The sequence below is a fragment of the Nuphar pumila genome, chromosome 12 (assembly GCF_984573655.1).
Source record: "Nuphar pumila chromosome 12, dmNupPumi1.hap1.1, whole genome shotgun sequence".
Classification (NCBI taxonomy): domain Eukaryota; kingdom Viridiplantae; phylum Streptophyta; class Magnoliopsida; order Nymphaeales; family Nymphaeaceae; genus Nuphar; species Nuphar pumila.
In genome coordinates, this window is record NC_143260.1 from 96483277 (window position 1) to 96501822 (window position 18546).

At 35.6% G+C, this 18546-nt stretch overlaps 1 protein-coding gene across 1 annotated transcript in view; it reads left to right on the forward strand.

The window, feature by feature from the left end:
• The first annotated feature begins 6360 nt into the window (after positions 1-6360).
• LOC149821242 (nuclear transcription factor Y subunit B-1-like) overlaps positions 6361-18546 on the forward strand; it is a 43781-nt gene continuing 31595 nt past the window's right edge. The window contains exons 1-6 of the mRNA XM_089981699.1: positions 6361-6521; positions 6801-7046; positions 7204-7333; positions 7459-7464; positions 7748-7825; positions 7943-7996. Coding sequence (XP_089837825.1) covers positions 6829-7046; positions 7204-7333; positions 7459-7464; positions 7748-7825; positions 7943-7996 — 486 coding nt within the window. The 5' untranslated portion in view covers positions 6361-6521; positions 6801-6828. The remainder of the gene's footprint in view (positions 6522-6800; positions 7047-7203; positions 7334-7458; positions 7465-7747; positions 7826-7942; positions 7997-18546) is intronic.

Genomic DNA, 18546 nt, shown 5'->3' on the forward strand with positions numbered 1-18546 from the left:
GCCTATCCCTTTTATGTATATGGTGATTTTCAAATCCCATTAACCTATTCCTTATCTTGCCTTTCCCATACCCAAAATTTTGAAATTTATTTCTCCTATGACAAATACAAAAAACCTTGCACTTAGGGAAATTTTCAAAATACAAATCTCAAGGTCATATTTTTTGCTTTGGCTTGCCTCAAAGTAGAGGTTTCAGCCATCTAAGAGGGGTCCACTAGGGATGACATCCCACCCTAGGAGCGCCTCTTTCCAATTTACCAAATTCTAAAAATTCCTAAGTTTAGTTTCCATTTTTAAATAGCTTTTATTTTGTTTTTTAGGAAACTTTAGGATTTTAGTTGACTTTAGGTTCCAGGTAGGAATCTCTTAAAAATTCTAAATTTTTTAATATAGGGATGTGCCACATAGGATGGGCACACATAGGGGTATGACCCACCCTATTGGACTCCTAAAATTTATAAATTTTAATTGAATTCCAATTTTTCATTCCACTAAATTGACTATTTAGAATTTTTCATGGATTTCATTTCAAGTCCAATTGAAATCCAATCCAAATTAGGTAAATCCATATCACATACATATCCATACTAAATTACTAAAATCTAAATCAAAATCCAAATTCACATTAAATTGTTCTTGTATTAAATTAAATTCTAAGTGTAAATTAAATCCTAATTAACTTCAATTTACATTCTATGTTAAACCTTAATTAAATTATGACTCATTTTAACATGTAAATTCAAATCCAAGTTGAAATTAAATAAATTTTTAATTCCACCAAGTTACATATAAATCTGTAAATTTTAATTATTTATTAATTACTAAAAATCACAGTTATTACATCCCTCCTCCTTAAAGAAATTTTGCCTTTAAAATTTGGTTAGGGTAACTTACCGAACAAACTCATACTTTGCCTTAATCTCATCCTCCGGCTCTCAAGTGCGTTACTCGATTCCATGGTGTTGCCAACACACTTTCACCAAAGGAATAGTCTGTGTTCGCAACACTTGCTCATATCGGTTAAGAATCTCTATATGATGTTCCTCGATCGTAAGATCCTTATGTATCTTAAGATCTTCATACCCTATAACATGTGTCGGGTCATACACATATTTCCTCAACATTGAAACATGAAACACTCTGAATGTTCGAAAACTAGGGAGGAAGGGCCACTCTATATGCTGCTCCTCCAAACTTCTCCAGAATCTTAAAAGATCGTATGTATCTTGGACTTAGTTTACCCTTCTTGTTGAAACAAAACACGCTATTCCTCGGTGAAACTCTGACAAAAACATGATCTCTAATCTCAAAATAAAGTTATCATCTCTCATCTACATAACTCTTCTAACGATTTTGAGCTATCAAAAGTCTCTTTCGAATCAATTGTACCTTACTAGTGCAATGTTGAAGCACAATTGGTGATTCTATAGTCTGATCACCAACCTCACTTCAAAAAATACTCGAATAGTAATTATTATTGTAAGCGAATTTCGCTAATTTCAAATGCTTGCTCTAGTCACCTTTGTAATCTATTGCACAAGTACACAATATGTCTTTCTGCACCTGTATCATTTTCTCTAACTGTCTGTTTGTCTGAGGGTGCAAAGTTATACTAAACTTAAGCTTCGTTCTCAAAGCCTTTTGTAGCTGCCCTCAGAACTTTGAACTAAACCTCGAATCTATGTCATAAATAATTGACAATGGTACACCATGTTGTCTAACAATTTCACCCATATATAAATTAGCGAGACTTTTCAATGTCTGATTCGCCTTAATTGTCAAGAAGTGTGCCGACTTTGTCAGGCGGCTAACAATAACCCTAACCCAGATAACATCGTATTGTTCCCTAGTCTTGGGCAGACCTACTACAAAGTCCATGTCAATGTCTTCCCATTTTTATTAGGGTATCTCAATCGTTTGCAATGTACCCTTCAGGTCTTTGATGTTCAATCTTGACCTGCTGACATACCAAACACTTTAAAATGTATTCTGTAATCTCACATTTCATTTCATGATACCAAAAATTTTGTTACAAGTCCTTGTACATCTTAGTACTACTAATCTAGATGGCATACTTGGATTTATGAGTCTCACCATGTAATTTTTTTCTAAATCGCGGATCCTTTCGTACCCATAGTCTCTGACCAAACCATATGTTGTCATCTTCTTTTAAGTGCAAGGTCGACTCATCCTGCTAGCAAGCTACAATCATCCTGAAAAAGTTTAGATCATCCTTTTGCTGAACTATGATCTGATCCATGATATTCATTCAAAAAACCATGCTAGCTATCTCAATCATGTCAAAATCTGAACCAAAAGGTTTCCATGCAATAAGTCCTCAAGAAGCTTCCACTCAATGCTTATAATATAAGATAAGCTCCTTGCTTTTTGCTTAAGGCATCAACCGCAACATTTACTTTTCCTTGATAATAAGTTATCGAGAAGTCATAATCCTTCCAGAATTCTAACCATATTCGTTGTCTCATATTCGGATCCTTCTGAGAGAAAATATATTTGAGACTCTTGTTGTCAGAGAATACTTCAAATTGCTCCCTGTATAGGTAATGTCACCATATTTTGAGAGAAAATACCACTGTTGTTAATTCCAAATCATAAGTGAAGTAATTACGCTTGTGTACCTTTAACTGGTGAGAAGCATAAGCAATTACTTTACCATGTTGCATAAGAACACATCCTAGGCTCGTTCTTGAAGCATCACTATATACAACAAATCCTCCGTGGCGAGATGAAAGTGTAAGCACCAGGGCTAAGGTAAGCTTCTTCTTTAATTCCTGAAAGCTTTCTTCATATTATTGTGTCCATATAAATTTGACTCCCTTGAGAAGCAATTTGGTCATCGGGGTTGTTGTTTTGTAAAAATCCTGAATAAATCTTCTATAATATCTAGCAAGTCCTAGGAAGCTATGAATATATAGAACATTCTTTGATTTCTTTCAATCCAAAACTGCTTTCACCTATTAAAATATATGATATTCAATTATTAAAATCCAAATCAATTAGATTAAGAAAATTATTTTTTGTTCCTTAGAGAATAAATCATCACTAATATATTACCTTAGTAGCATCTGCGAATACTTTATTTTTTGAGATCACATGTCCCAAAATATTGACCTGCTCTGACTAGAATTCACACTTAAACATTTTTGCATAATCTGATATTCAATTATTAAAATCCAAATCAATTAGATTAAGAAATTCATTTTCGTTCCTTAGAAAATAAATCATCACTAATATATTACCTTAGCAGGATATGCGAATAGTCTATTTTTTGAGATCACATGTCACAAAATATTGACCTGCTCTAACTAGAATTCACACTTAAAAAATTTTGCATACAACTTATGCTTTATAAGTGTCTTAAAAAAAATCCTTAGGTGGTCTCTGTGATCTTCTTCGCCTTCCGAGTATATCAAGATGTCATCAATAAATATAATTATGAACAAATTTAAGAATGGCAGAAATATCATCTTCATTAAATCTAAAAACATTATTGGTGTGTTGGTTAACCCAAAAGGCATCACCAGAAACTCCTAGTGGTCACAATGCATTATGAACATCGTCTTTTGCATATTTGACTCCTTGATCCTCAATTATTGATAGCTGGATCTAAGGTCTATCTTCGAAAATACCTTTGCATTATAGAGCTGGTCGAATAGATCATCAATATGTGAAAGAGGGTACTTTTTTTTATAGTCACCTGATTCAGCATACAATAGTCAATGCCAAGTGCATTGAACCATCCTTTTTCTTGACACATAATACATGTGTAACACCCCAAGATTTTTAACCCAAAAAATTTAAGTAATTTTTTTTCATCAGCGAAAATGTTTTTTAACATCTTGGATCAAAAACCTCAAGCGAGTTATAGATCAGTCACACTAGTACTGGATTTTATATAAAAAAAAGGAACATATCATTATAAACTTTCATTGTAGCACACAGGGTATTGTTCAATACACAATATAGCCCCATCATCACTCTGGTAATTTATTCAGTTCCTGTAATTGTGTAAGGGGTCAAAACAACACCATAGTGGGAATACAATGACAAAGTATATGTATACAAAAATAGGCACATAGGAAACATCATTTTTGCAAACATAACCAAATATTTAGGCATGGATAAATCACAAACCATTGGAAAACTTACTTCAATACTTATACATGATTAATGATGTTATGAATGACTTACCAATGAATTAGAGTATAAATCTATGACATGCATGGCTTAATATTCTTTCATTTAGGTGATATTTCTTAAATGATGCATGAGATACTTTTGATAGAATGCGCAATACACTTTTGTTCCTCTTGTTAACAGTCTATGTGGGTATGACATAGACAGTATCCGAATTGGAGACACGACCAAGGGATGCATTCAAACAATTTATGTCTTATTACCTTGGCCTTGTACATCCTCTCCGTTCTTGGGTGAGAGACGAAACTTATCGAGAGAGAAATCCCAACACCCTCAACCTGGTATACCAGTCTTTTATTTAGCTAAAGCATTATTCACTACCATCCCGTGGCACCGGTGATAGCTATCCCCTATCTCCGTGGTTGGGGAAGCAACCCACCGTGTTTTACAATACCCCACAGAGCTAATCGTACCACTTACTCTCTCATTATAAGCAACATGAAAACTAATATTCATATTGTTAATTAGTGAACTCTAATGACATACGTACTTAAACATCACTTTTAGACTTTCAATAGCCTTCATTGGACATAAGTATGCATGATTTTCTTTTTAACTTATCACACAGTCATTGGCCACCACTTTGGGGTACAAACATTACAATTCGTTTTCAACGATTCTGAGCACATATGACTTTTCTGATCGCCTTGTGAGTCAATTTCGATATTTCACAAAAGTGTCTCAGAATCAAGCATTAACACATCATTTCTTTGCATTCATCAATTAACATACACGTGTCTCATGTTTTTATCATTATAATAATCCACATCATATGCTGACTACCCATTTGGTTGTCAAGCAATATGCATCACACAATAAATAACTTTGCTTAATTGAATACGTGCATTCTTTCATAAGGCAAAATATTTGTTTCACATACTTTCAGTCCCGTTTATGATATAAAAAAAATCCATATGGGTTATGGTAAAAATGTATATTCGAAGCTAATATAACCTTTAATCTTTTACTCAAAGAAAATACATAGTTTTAAAATCATTGAGGCACAATTTTTGGATCGTGAGACATGTGGTACATGTGACGGGGGTGATAAACTTTATTGAACATGGTAGGGAAGAGATATGAGGTTTCTCGTTGTTGTAGTTAGGGCAAAATAGTGAAAACATGGTCAAGCGGCTAAATTGGGTAGGTGTGGTTTGGGTTTAGTACGTATTCGGGTATGAGTTCATCCTCTTTGAGTCCATACTCAAATTGCAATACCTGTCCGTTGCAAATTCAACTCTACCTTTGTTTCGAGCCATCCATCTTGAAAATTTAAGACGGCCTAACACAACATGAGGCAAGTTGACTAATGCCCTTTAATGATCAGGTGAAGTAAGAAAATAAATCTTATAATTGGAGATTAAAATACCTACCATAAGTGACAAGATAATCAAGCGTTAGCCACCAATAACATTTTTTTAGAGCAAGAGCCGCGTGCAAACATACACGTGTAAACATCCTCAACTACCCTTCATCTCACCAAGGAATCATGAGCTCCTCATTCAGTAAAACGACAAATAAAAAACAAATTCATGTGAATTCAGTGCATGCCATACACGGCTTTGCAAAACGCCGAGCCCCTATAGACAGACAACATACGTTTGAGCACCGTCCATCACAAAAGATGAAAGGCCACAAACCAAAGGGGGCAGTTGAATGTGGGCCCCAAACCTTCCACCACCAAACCTGCCCGCGAAGAATGATTCTGGCCCAACTTGCTGACTTGCTCCATTTGGATCACTCCACAAAATATCCTATGCTCCTCATCACTGTCCCTTAAACACACACACACACACACACAAAGGCAAAGCAAACCCCTCAAATTGAGACGTCCCAATGATTGAAAATCCCCACACAACTACACCCCAACAATCCCAATGGTCACACAAGAACCATACTTAACCGGCAATGTCAGATTCCGGTCGCCGGAATATTCCCACAAAAAAGGCAAAACCTTCTAGAAAAGGCTTGGAACCCACACAGTGGATCCGAAATGCGAGCAAAGAGACTAGGCAAATAATTGACCCAATATAAAAACATGGGCTAGAGAAAAGGACAAAATGGTGTTGGACCACAACCTTAATCCGGTGGCCGGAATCCGGCGATGTGTAAGAACGCGGTGTGTTAGGAAGGGCTTGTTTTATATAAAAAGGAGAATGGACGGTGAAGATAGGCAGAACTCCACGCCTGGCTTCCATCCGAGCGTTTGCTGTGTTGCTTCCTCTCCAGCGTCCGATCTGGTGGTGGGAATCGCCATCCGCCAATTAGAGGAAACCCCTCAAAACCCCCCTCGAATTCTTCGAGTGAGTTTCTCTCTCTACCGCCCCTCTCTCTCCCTTTCCACTCTCTTCCCCCCATCCCCTTCTCTCTCTTCCTCTCTTCTTCTCTCTTTCTTTCCTATCTCTTTATAGGCCATGGATCTTGGTTTCCTTTCTTCTTCTTCTTCTGTCTGTTTTGGGGGTCTTAAGGTTTGGTGGTTTGTTCCCTTTTGGATGATGCATAGTGGTGACGGGGAAGATGTTGCTCTCTCTCTCTCTCTCGCGTTCTCATGGTGTTGGTGTCCTTTGGTTGTTTTTGGGCAGGTTCCTTCATTAAATTCTCTAGGGTTTCATGGCGGATGCCTCGGCCAGTCCCGGTAGCCCTGAGAGCCCGCACTCCGGGGATCAGAGCCCGCGGTCGAACGTCCGCGAGCAGGACCGGTTCCTGCCAATTGCCAATATCAGCCGGATCATGAAGAAGGCTCTTCCGGCAAACGGAAAGATTGCCAAGGATGCGAAGGAAACCGTCCAGGAATGCGTTTCGGAGTTCATTAGCTTCATCACAAGCGAGTATGCACCTTCCTTCTGTCTCTTTTGGTTGAATATGTTCTCGGATTCGTGCCAATCTATGGGTTCCATGGAAATCCTCAGGGAATTGGTGTTTTTTTTGCTTTGATCTTGTGTAGACTTGTTGATTTGTTGCTCTATTTTTTGGGGATTTCTGTAGAGCGAGCGATAAATGCCAGAGGGAAAAGAGGAAGACTATAAATGGCGATGATTTGCTATGGGCGATGGGAACTCTGGGTTTTGAAGATTACATTGATCCTCTTAAGGTGTACCTGAACATGTATCGAGAGGTAATTTGTTTGGTGGACTTACATGCCAAGTTAAATTCTCTCTTATCGTTTACAAGGTTGAACTAACTCTTTTTTCATTTTTTTTCCACTTTGATGGGATTTCTCGCATCATCGACATGCTACAGATGGAGGTATGTAGCTTCCTTTTATAGTCTATTTGATTGCTTGTTTTAGTAAAATTTGTGCTTTCTTGCTATTTGGTTATTTTTTGAATTATGCTTTGATCTGCTGGCATGTTGCTTAGATTTGTTATTGTTAATGCCTTTTCACCAGATAACTGACCCATGAGCTTTCTTCGTTTGTCAAGTTGTTTTTTTCCCCTTTTCTTGTTGCTAGCTCAGAAGTTCATTATCTGGTTGCATTATATATGTGTTCATTATGTTGTATTTCCGTTTTGAATCCATATAATATCAGGGTGACAGTAAAGGTTCAAAGGGTGGAGACTCCAGCAAAAAGGATGCCGCTGGATTTCAGCCTAGTTCTAGTGCTTCGGTAAAAGTTTACAGCTGCTGTTCGTTAGTTTGTTCCTTATTTGTGGTCATTTTGACCCCTATGGTGTATCTAACAATTAATCTGTTTCTTTTGTGGTTTGTGTGGGAATCTTATCAGCAGATTGCTCACCAAGGCTCATACAATCAAGGGATGAATTATATGCAGCTGCAGGTATTTAGAGAAATTCTGTATGTTAGCTGAAGATTATGTGTGCACAGATTCTGTTCCATATGCAATATGTGAGATGCTATTGTCAGTTTTTTATCTGATCTGTCTTCGAAGTTGTTATATTTTGTGCTTTTCTCTTGACTACTAAACGCCTCCTCTACACATACATGAGGATCTAGCTTCCAATTGTCAAAAGTTCTTGTTTGTAAATATTTCAGATAAAAGATTTCTGAGCTACAACAATTTGTTTTGCCAAATTATGCTAGGCATGTGATTATTGTTCATTGGACTAACTTATAAATCCAAAATAGAGATGGATTAAGATTGGTTCCTAATCTCAAACTACCCATGTCTCTAGCGTTCATGATCCATTGTCTAGAATCATCTATATTTACTGTTAACATTTATAAAATGTGAAAAAATGTCATATGCTCATTGTAGTTTCTATCTTAAGATCATTCTTGTTTGAAGTAGTAGAAAATGGAAATATGTGGAATGTCTGAGAGAATAATAGAGCTTGTAAAATATGCAATGTAAAAGGTTAGAGGTTTCCTTCTTCTCCTATTTTCCATCTTGTACTGGTAAATTGGAGAATTCCCTCCTCTCATATTGACCCAGCGATGCATTCTTTTATAGATTGTGCAACTCTAATCATCAAACTATGACATATGACCCTGGGAAATTGGAGCTTGTTCATGATAGTTTTGAGAAAAGTAGGTGTCATTTAGCTGCAAATGCATATGATGTAATGGAGTGATGTTAATCATCATTTGCATTAGCATATGCTTTTTATAATAAGTACAATGTTGTATAAGGCATATTGGGAGGCATATTGGAAGGGTCTTGTGTATGGGTGTATCATATCATATTATAGGATGCATCTTCAAAAGGTTTTAAAATTTTCAAAAAGATTAAAAAACATAACAGAAAAAATATAATATCTGTATACATATACATATGTTTAAGCCTTAAGCGCTAAAACCTATGTCACCTGGGTGCGGATGCGGGTATGAGTACGGGTACAGCGGGTACTACACGACAATTCCAAAAGATGTGGGTATGGGGACACAGCTATATATATTAAATATCACATAAATACAAAATAAACTGAATATAATCTAAATATATATGATATCTAAAATATATATTATATACTGAAAATATAAAGTTATAAACTGAAAATATAATTATAAATTGAATACAAACTTGTATGTACGGAGAGTAAATGTCTTGGTGTTGATGCATGTCGACACGAGGACACTCTAGTCGATATGGGTACGGAAGGCAAAATGGAGTGTCTGTGTGACATAGGCTAAAACTAATGGAAATCATAGTCTTTTAGAACATCAAATACACGTAGAGTTAGACTAATACACTAATAGGGAATAATTAACAAACCAACAAATGCATAACAATGAACGATTAAATAATTTAACATGAATATCTAAGAGGAGAAACATAATTATAATAACTAAAACAAAAATGTTACACATTTATAGTGTCATGAAAGTCATAATTACATAAAAGTTTTATAACAAAACACATTAGGGCTAGAGCTATTAGAAGCCTAGACTACTTGTAATTATGAATCATCATTAAGCTTTATTGATTATTTCATGTTTCAGGTTAGAGATGATACATTTTAGTAGCTATATGGCAGCTTGTGCCTATGCCCAATGTTTGAAAACTCACCGAGTCAACTCGTTGACTCCGTCCGGATTGCCCATTTACTGGTTCAACCCAATGTGTAGGCTTATTCTGCAATTTAGGGCTTGTTTGGTAATGTCTCATAAGATTTAAACTCATGCAAATAAGAATGAATCTCATTGGCATTGGCTAAACAAACATTAGAAAATGGGTGGTGAAAAACCAACTCTCATTTGCCTTTGCAAATGAGTTGTTTTTCTCATTTATGTGAGAATCAGAATCACAAGTGGCATCGTGATTCTGATTCATATGACACTAAATCAAATTTGATTTGGAGTCACATGTGGCCCATCAAAACAGCTAACCAAACATACACTTACTCTCCTTCCAGGCATTTTTTACAATGAAATATGGTGTTAACCTCTGGATCAAGTGATTTTTTTCAAATTCTCTTGCTGCACATTCTACAGTTGCTATATTTTTTATTCAAAAACATAGTTCTATCCAAATTTTATGCAATTTTATTGATTCTCCCTTTGCTTAGCCTTTTTTTTGCATGTCCTTGTTACCATGTCTAATATATCAACTGTTAGTGATTTCCAAGTTTCAATAAATAGCCGCGTTTCAGCTTATGAAAATGGACTTACAAAGCAGTTCTGCAACATCGTAAGAATTTCATCTAAAGATTCAACTGCATTATGCAGAACTGTTGAATCAAATAACTGTGTCATGTTTATTCTTCTAACAGCACATTGTTAGTCAGGTTCTTCTCGTAGAACTGAAAGAGTTGGACCCAGGGTTACCGGAAGCGCCATAGGACATGGGGAAGTGCGTTTTGGAAGCGCGAAATGTGGTGCTTCCGAAACGTGCTGGGAAGCGCCAAAAAAATTGGGAAGCTCGCTTCCCCTTCTTTTTTCCTTTTTTTTTGTTTTTTCAATTTTTTTTTCATTTTTTCGCTTCCTAGGACGCTTCCGGTTCGCTTTTCTTCTCGCTTCCTAGACAATTCCTGGTTCACTTCTAAGTCGTCACCTCGCTTCCCGCTTTCACTTCCCGAATCGCTTCCCACTTCCGCTTCTCTGACTGACAACTCTGGTTGGGCCTGAGGATACAATTGCTGAAATCTAGGCCTTCGGTGTGTGGGATGAGGCTGGCTTCAAATAAATTTGCCTCAATATGAGTCTGAATCGCAGAGGGCTTGCATGACTCATTGAATGAGGATTGAATACCAGATACTCAGCATTCATGAAGTAACTGGTAGGAGAATTGGAGCATAATCAAGTCTTAGCAGTCAAGAGGGCTGGCTGGCTCCTAGGCATTGACCCCCTAGGTGCTAGGCATAACGTAGGAACCTGCAAAAAGTATAATAATTAAAAAAACTAGAAAAATTAAAAATCAGAAGTTTAAAATTATTAGAAATATTTTAAAAGCAATACTAAAATAACATTTTAATTTTTCACATATTTATGTACTACTACTTAAAGACAAAAAAGCGGCATTGGTATACTAAAAAATCTTTTGCTTTAGAAATCATGGCAAGCAATTAAAAACTGATTCCTAGGTTATGCTGGATGTAGTCTTTTTCAGAATTATCTATAAAGTTTTTTTATAATTAGTGCTATCAATGATCGGGTTTATCTTGAATACTCAACCTGGATTCATATTAATTGGTTTGGAAGAAAAAAGAAAGACCTGAAAGTATTAACAAGTTCTTTTAAAACCCAACTTGGATCAGATCCGGTATGTGATACAAAATCATCGGGTTGGTTACCTGACGATGACCCATTTGGATACCTGATGCGAATGTGTGCCTATATATTACCTACAGGAATATATAAAAATATAACATATCTTAACAAGATTCGAACTCCAATCCTCTACAACATAACAAAAGAAGCTAACCAACACACCAAAGTATTTTTTTGCTGATAAAAACATAAAAATATATATTTTTATTTTTCCAAGCTAGATTCCAACAGGTCAACATAACCTTTTGAGAAATTGAAAAACCTATTTTGTCGGGTAATATTTCTTTCATGTCTGACCCAAGTACTATCTGAAACCAGTTGTTACTTATATGGGCGGGTCATGGTGGACCTTGATGTGGCTCTGATCTAGCCTGTAAACAGCCCTTAGTTATAATGCCCCTGTGATGCACATGAGAGAAAGAGCACAAAATATAGAAAGTAGACTTCGTAATTTGTAGCGTTAGGTACTTTTGGTATGGTGTCTTTTAACTTTAGGTAACATCCAAATAGGGCCTATCTAAGAGTGCCAATTAAATTTTGTGCAATCTAGACTTTGTAATTTATAACTCTTAAGCAATGTTGTAAGTATCATATCGTATGACACAGTACGATACACATCATACTATGGCCTAACTTGATACGATACACACTCATATCATATCCGTATCCATTGTATCTTTCAATACAACCATGTATCGTACTGTTTCGTACAATACAAGGTGTATTGTAATGATGCACTTTAAAATGGCCGAAACTCAACTTTTTTTAATTTTGGGTTTTAAAGACCTCTCTAGGGCCGATTCTCTCATTTGTGTAGAGGCCTTTAGAGGAGAACCCACACACCTTAAGAGGAGTGAGCGATTTGGGGGCCGATTTGTGTGCAAGGGAGAGGGTTTTTGCGAATTTCTCATGTAAGAGTGCATTTTCATCATTTTTTTTCAATCAAGAGGGAGTCAGCTAAGGTAACAAATCCGTATTCTTTACTTCCCATTGATTTCTTTTTGGAGAATGACATCAAATGATTCGGCATGACAATGGGACACTCAAGTAGTGAGTGAAGCGATTGAAAATCGAATGTAACTATTGCCATCATATTGTTTTGGGTGGTATCTCTCGGTTATAGCATCATTTAGTCGGGTCACATCACAATGTTGCCCCTTACATGTCAAGGGATTTGCCGGATGTCGTGAAATGACAATGCCAACAATTACTCATTGTTTTTAGAGGAAAAAAATAAAAAAAGAGATGAGTGAGGTAAAAATCGGGTATGTGCAACCCTGGGAGGATGTGCATGATAAAGATGAGCTTCCTACTTCTGAACCTACAACCTCTTGCATAACATCAGGAGGAGGAGAAGAAGAAGAAGAAGAAGAAGAAGAAGAAGAAGAAGAAGAAGAAGAAAATAATGATTATGATTGAGGTTATATTTAAAAAACTTGGTTTTTTAACACAGTGTGAGTCTTGGTTTTTTATGTAATATGAAAGTATGAGTTATTAAGTGTCGTGTAGTGCTAGACCCAGATCCAAACTGGGATTGCGCATTGACGTGTTTACTGGGGCACAAATGTAATATTGTAACTTGTTATAGGACAATCATGTCCATAAGTTGTAACCTAATACTTAATGCTTAAATACATTAAACAAGGCCACGATAATGAGATGAAAAATCGTGAGCCTGTGTGCAGCAAAAACGACTCAACGTCTCCTCTTTCTTCTATCTTTATCTTCTCACTTTTCCCTCTTTTGCAGATCAGCTCAGGTGGAAACTGATGTTCTAACATGGTATCAGAGCACGGTTGGACCTAGGGCTCAATATTGATTCCAAAAGGTATGACCTTAGAGAATATCTGATTTCGGTCAGGAAACTTTCCCTCTTCCACAATCTGTGTTATCGTATTTTCTCTCAAACCAATGATCTCTTCTTCTCATCCAGATTTTCTTTTTCTTGAAAGCACTTTCGTGTTTTCATCTGACACAACATAAATACACACTAGATTTATTGAAGAAATTTGGTATGCAAGATTGCAAGCCTTTGTCTACACCGAGTGTCTTACATCAAAAGCTCAGTTCACAGGATGGAGATTTGTACCCGAATCCTACAAGATATCGAAGTGTAGTTGGCATGCTTCAATATCTTACCTTTACTCGCTCGGACATTGTTTATTCTGTCAATCAAGTGTCGCAGTTCATGCATGAACCACGAACAGGGCATATGGATGCAGTCAAGAGGGTGTTGAGATACTTAAAAGGTACTATTGGAGATGGGTTGGTGTATCATAAAAGTTGGAAAAGAGGAAGCATGCATGATGTCATGGTCTACAGTGATGCGGACTGGGCAAGAGATCCTGATGAAAGGTGGTCGGTTTTCGGATATTGCATCTTTCTTGGGAAAAAACTAGTATCCTGGAGCAGTAGAAAACAAAAAGCAGTAGCTAGATCAAGTACTGAGGCTGAATATCGATCAATGGCTACTGCAACTGCTGAAGCTACTTGGACAAGGCATTTGTTGAATGAATTGGAGGAACAAATTTTCAAGTCTATTTTATTGTGTGACAATCAAAGTGCCATTAATATATCATTTAATCCTATTTTCCACAGTAAGACAAAACACATTGAGATAAATCATCATTTCATTCGACGGAAGGTTGAAGACAAAGAAATTAAGCCTCATTTCATTCCTACAGAAGACCAGGTGGCAGATTTATTTATAAAGGGTTTGACGAAAAACAAATTTTGGTTCCCGAAGAACAAGTTGTCCATGGTTTAAGACCATGCACAACTTGAGGGAGGGTATTAAGTGTCGTGTAGTGCTAAACCCAGTTTGGGTCTGACCGAGATCCAAACTGGGATTGCGCATTGACGTGTTTACTGGGGCACGTATGTAATATTGTAACTTGTTATAGGACAATCATGTCTATAAGTTGTAACCTAATACCTAATGCTTAAATACATTAAACAAGGCCACCGTAATGAGATGAAAAATCGTGAGCATGTGTGCAGCAAAAACGACTCAGCGTCTCCTCTTTCTTCTATCTTTATCTTCTCACTTTTCCCTCTTTTGCAGATCAGCCCAGGTGGAAACTTATGTTCTAACATGAGTCTTGTGGCATGTTCTTTATTGCAAGATATTTAATATTTTGCGTTGTTGTAAGATATGCATGCAATATTATCTATAGTAGTTGATGTTTGATGATGTCGTATGTAGCTCATAGAGACAATTGTTTCATATGTTGTAATTTTTTTAGAATTTTTGAAATTTTTTTATTCAAAATTATGACTTTTTACCACACACTACGATACATATCTAACTTTGGGCCCAACCGATATGGGTAACAATACGGTACTTATAACCTTGCTCTTAAGTAACTTTCAATATGGTGTCTTTTTGGCAAATGGGATTCTCTCTAGGAGGAAGAATCTGGCAGAAAAAAATCATTTTTTGGAAAAATATCATATGTAAAAAACATTCAAAGATATGGAAAATATAAATTTTAAAAAGTATGATGTGTATCTACACTTCAATATTGGGAAAAAATCATGATGCAGTTTGAAACTTTTGTGGGTTTTTAATATTATATTGGATGAGAGAGTGGTTTTAGTCAAGGATGTACAAATCTTAGATCATTCTTTTTTAAACTTTTTTAGTTTTTGCCCACCTTTTCTTGTATATCTTTTTCAAATTCTCTCTTTCACTTCTATGTGATATATACACAATGATACATTTGCCCTTAGTGGGCACAACCTATTAGATATCAGTGAAATAACTAAAATACCCTTAACGGGTATTACCTATTACAATAATATATATATGTTACAACTTAACACTTCCCCTCAAACTTTAAGTGTGATCATCAAAAGTTTGTCAAGTAAGAAATCGGCCTGTTGAAACTCCGATGCTCCATAAGGTAGAATAATAATCTTATTAAGGTATTCTTCATGAACATAGTGACAATCAATCTCGATATGCTTGGTACGCTCATGGAATGTCTGGTTGTCGGTTATGTAAATGTCGTTTATGTTGTCTCAGAATAACCTTGAGGGTGATTGCAAATGCACCCCTATGTCCTCCAATAATCTTCTCAACCACATAATTTCAGATGTCGAGGTAGCCATGCCACGATATTCAGCTTCTTTTGATGATAGAGACACTTTGTGTTATTTCTTGCATTTTCATGATACCAACGAATCAACAAAAAAAACTTGTAGTTGAGCATCTATCAATAGAATCTCCCAAGAATATGCAATTAATTCTAGTGAGGAGGAAGACAATAAAATTCTTTTAGATACATAATTTTATAAATATCTAATAATACACATGAATAATACACATGACAACACTTATGTAAGTGAGTGTTGAAATTGGCTAGTTGTATGCACTGTAGGGTAATAGTCAAATAATGTAGGGTAATAGTCAAATAAGAGCCCCAATCAACCACTTATAAGGAGTGGGGTCTTCCAAGGGTGTTCCATCATCGATCTTTGTCTTTACATTGATGGTTTTGGGAGTATCTATCCTCTTTTCATTTGTAATGTCAGACTTGTCAATAATCTCTCTGGCAAACTTGGATTGAGTTAGAAAATAACTACGTGCAAAATCTGCTACCTCAATCCCTAAGAAATATCTAAAAAAATCCTAGATTTGTCATTTCAAAATTTTGCTTTAAAATATTTTTTATATAACTCCTTTGTCTCCAATAACGATTATATCATCAACGTAGAAAAGAAGGATAACAATACTTTCAACAGAATTCTTAACAAACATAACAATGTCAGTATAACAATCTGAAACCAATTTAACCATAACAGAACTAAATCTGTCATATCAGGCCTGTTTCAAACCACATAGAGCTTTTTAGGTGAAGAACTTTTTCTGATGGAGTTCTGTATCATGGTAGGGGTTTTATATAAACATCTTCTCAATTTCCCATTTAAAAAGACATTTTTAACATCCATTTGATAAATATGTCGGTTTTTATTAACCACTATAACTATAAGGGTTCTAACATGAGACATTTTGGCTACTGGCACAAGGGTTTCATCATAATCAATTTCATATTCTTGTGAATAACTTTTGGCTACTAACCTGACCTTATATTGTTCTAAGAAACCATTGCATTTGGTTTTAATATTTTAAACCATCTACAACCTATGGTCTTTTTTCCTTTAGGAAAATTTATTCTCTAGGTATTAAATTTTTCTAAATCTTCAAGTTCACTATTCATAGCATCTATCCATTCGCGATGATCTTTGGCTTGTTTATACGGATCGAGTTCGAAGTGGATTTTTTTTTCTAGAGAAAAAGACTCATAGGACACAAATCTATCTGGAGGTCTAGATTCTCTAGTGGATCTTCTAAAGGAACTAGATTCCTGAGACTCAAAGTTGAAATAATTTTCTCAATCACTAGGCCCACTATCAATGCCTCTTCTTCTATACTAAATAACAAATGGTTCATGTCTATCTACTACATGGTTCTCATCACCGAAAGTATTTAATTTAGGTTTTTCATCCACAATATCAACGCACAAAGAATCTTCCTTATCTTTAGGAAGCAATTAAAAAAGAAAAAGAATAATTACCGGTTTTCTTAGGCACATTTTGATAAAAAACTTTTTTTTCTTTAAAAAAGCCATATTTTTAGAGATATAGAGTTTATCATTTTTGAAACAATATCTAAAGCCTTTCTGTGTTTCTCCATATTCGAGGAAGACACGCGGAATAGCTCTAGGCTATGTCACATAGGTGCGAGTGTGGGTACAGGTGCGGATGCGGCGATGCTGTACTTTAAAAAAACTTGGGTGCGGGGTATATTAACAATTTTAAGTTTACACTAAGTATTTTTGTGTATTTATGTATTTATATATATAATATAGATAAAAATAAACTTGATTAGGGTTGATTGAATCTACCTTTGGATAGAAATGGACCTCAATGTGATTGACTTCACCTAACACAAAGGAAGATGCGTCCAAGTGTCGCACCCGCCTGGGTGCGGATGCGATGCGGGTGCGGTGCCCTGTTAGAAGAGTCCATGTGACATAGGCTTTAGGAGATTATTTGTCATTTTTTTTGGTGAGAACAAAATACTTGCAACTAAAGGTTCTCAATCTAGAGTAATCAGGCGAAATTTTGTAAAGTTTTTCAACATGTGAGATATTTTGAAGCTTTGCATATTGACATTCTATTTATGAGATAGACAACGATAAGTGTGGCGTCGACCCAAAATTATTTAGGAACATTTTTTCGAAATAAGGAGAGTTCTAGTGGTCTTTATAATATACTTATGTTTTCTTTCAGCCAAACCATTTTATTGAGGGGTGTAAGCATAAGATCTTTGATGTATAATACCATATAGTTTCAAATATTTTTTGAAATCATTTGACATAAATTCTCCCTCTGAATCAGAGTGAAAAATAACAATGTTAGTTCTGTATAAATTTTCGACTAAATTGTGAAAGGTTTTAAAATTTTCAAACACTTCATTTTTTTGCCTAAAATTTTTTATACATGTATAACATGAATAACCATCAATTAAGATCACTTAGGTATCATTAGTGTCGGACCCCATACATCTGAATGTATTAATTTAAGTAGGTTCGAAGAAAAAAAGTTCTTTCTTCAAAGGGAATGACATTCATTTTACCAAGAATGCAACCAATACAATCAAAATCTTCATTATAATTTTTTTCCAAATGTGGTACATTGGATAACTTTGATATGTTAGGATAACCTAGCCTTTGATGCCACAAAAAAGTATCCAAGTCTTGTACATTGCAACCAAAAGTATTTTGAGGAAGGATTATCTAATCTGCATCCCAGACTGGAGATCTTGTACCAAACATTGGTCCAATAAAAAAGATATTTTATAACCATGATTCACTATTTGAGAAACAAAAAAAAGATTTAAATTGAGTTTTGAAACAAATCTAATTTTGTGTATAGAAAATTTTGAAGGAATTTGTCAAATTACCAACCCTTTGATATCAAGAGAAGAACCATACTACTTGAATTATTTCTATACTCGAAAAAAATATTGGGAACCATGTAGAAAGAAGCACAAAAATTCAAAAGCCAAGAAATTTTACTTGGAGAAGAAGAGAAGACCGCGACATCTGAGATTGAGGAGGATGAACCCTTGAAAAGTGGTTGCAAAACTTCTAC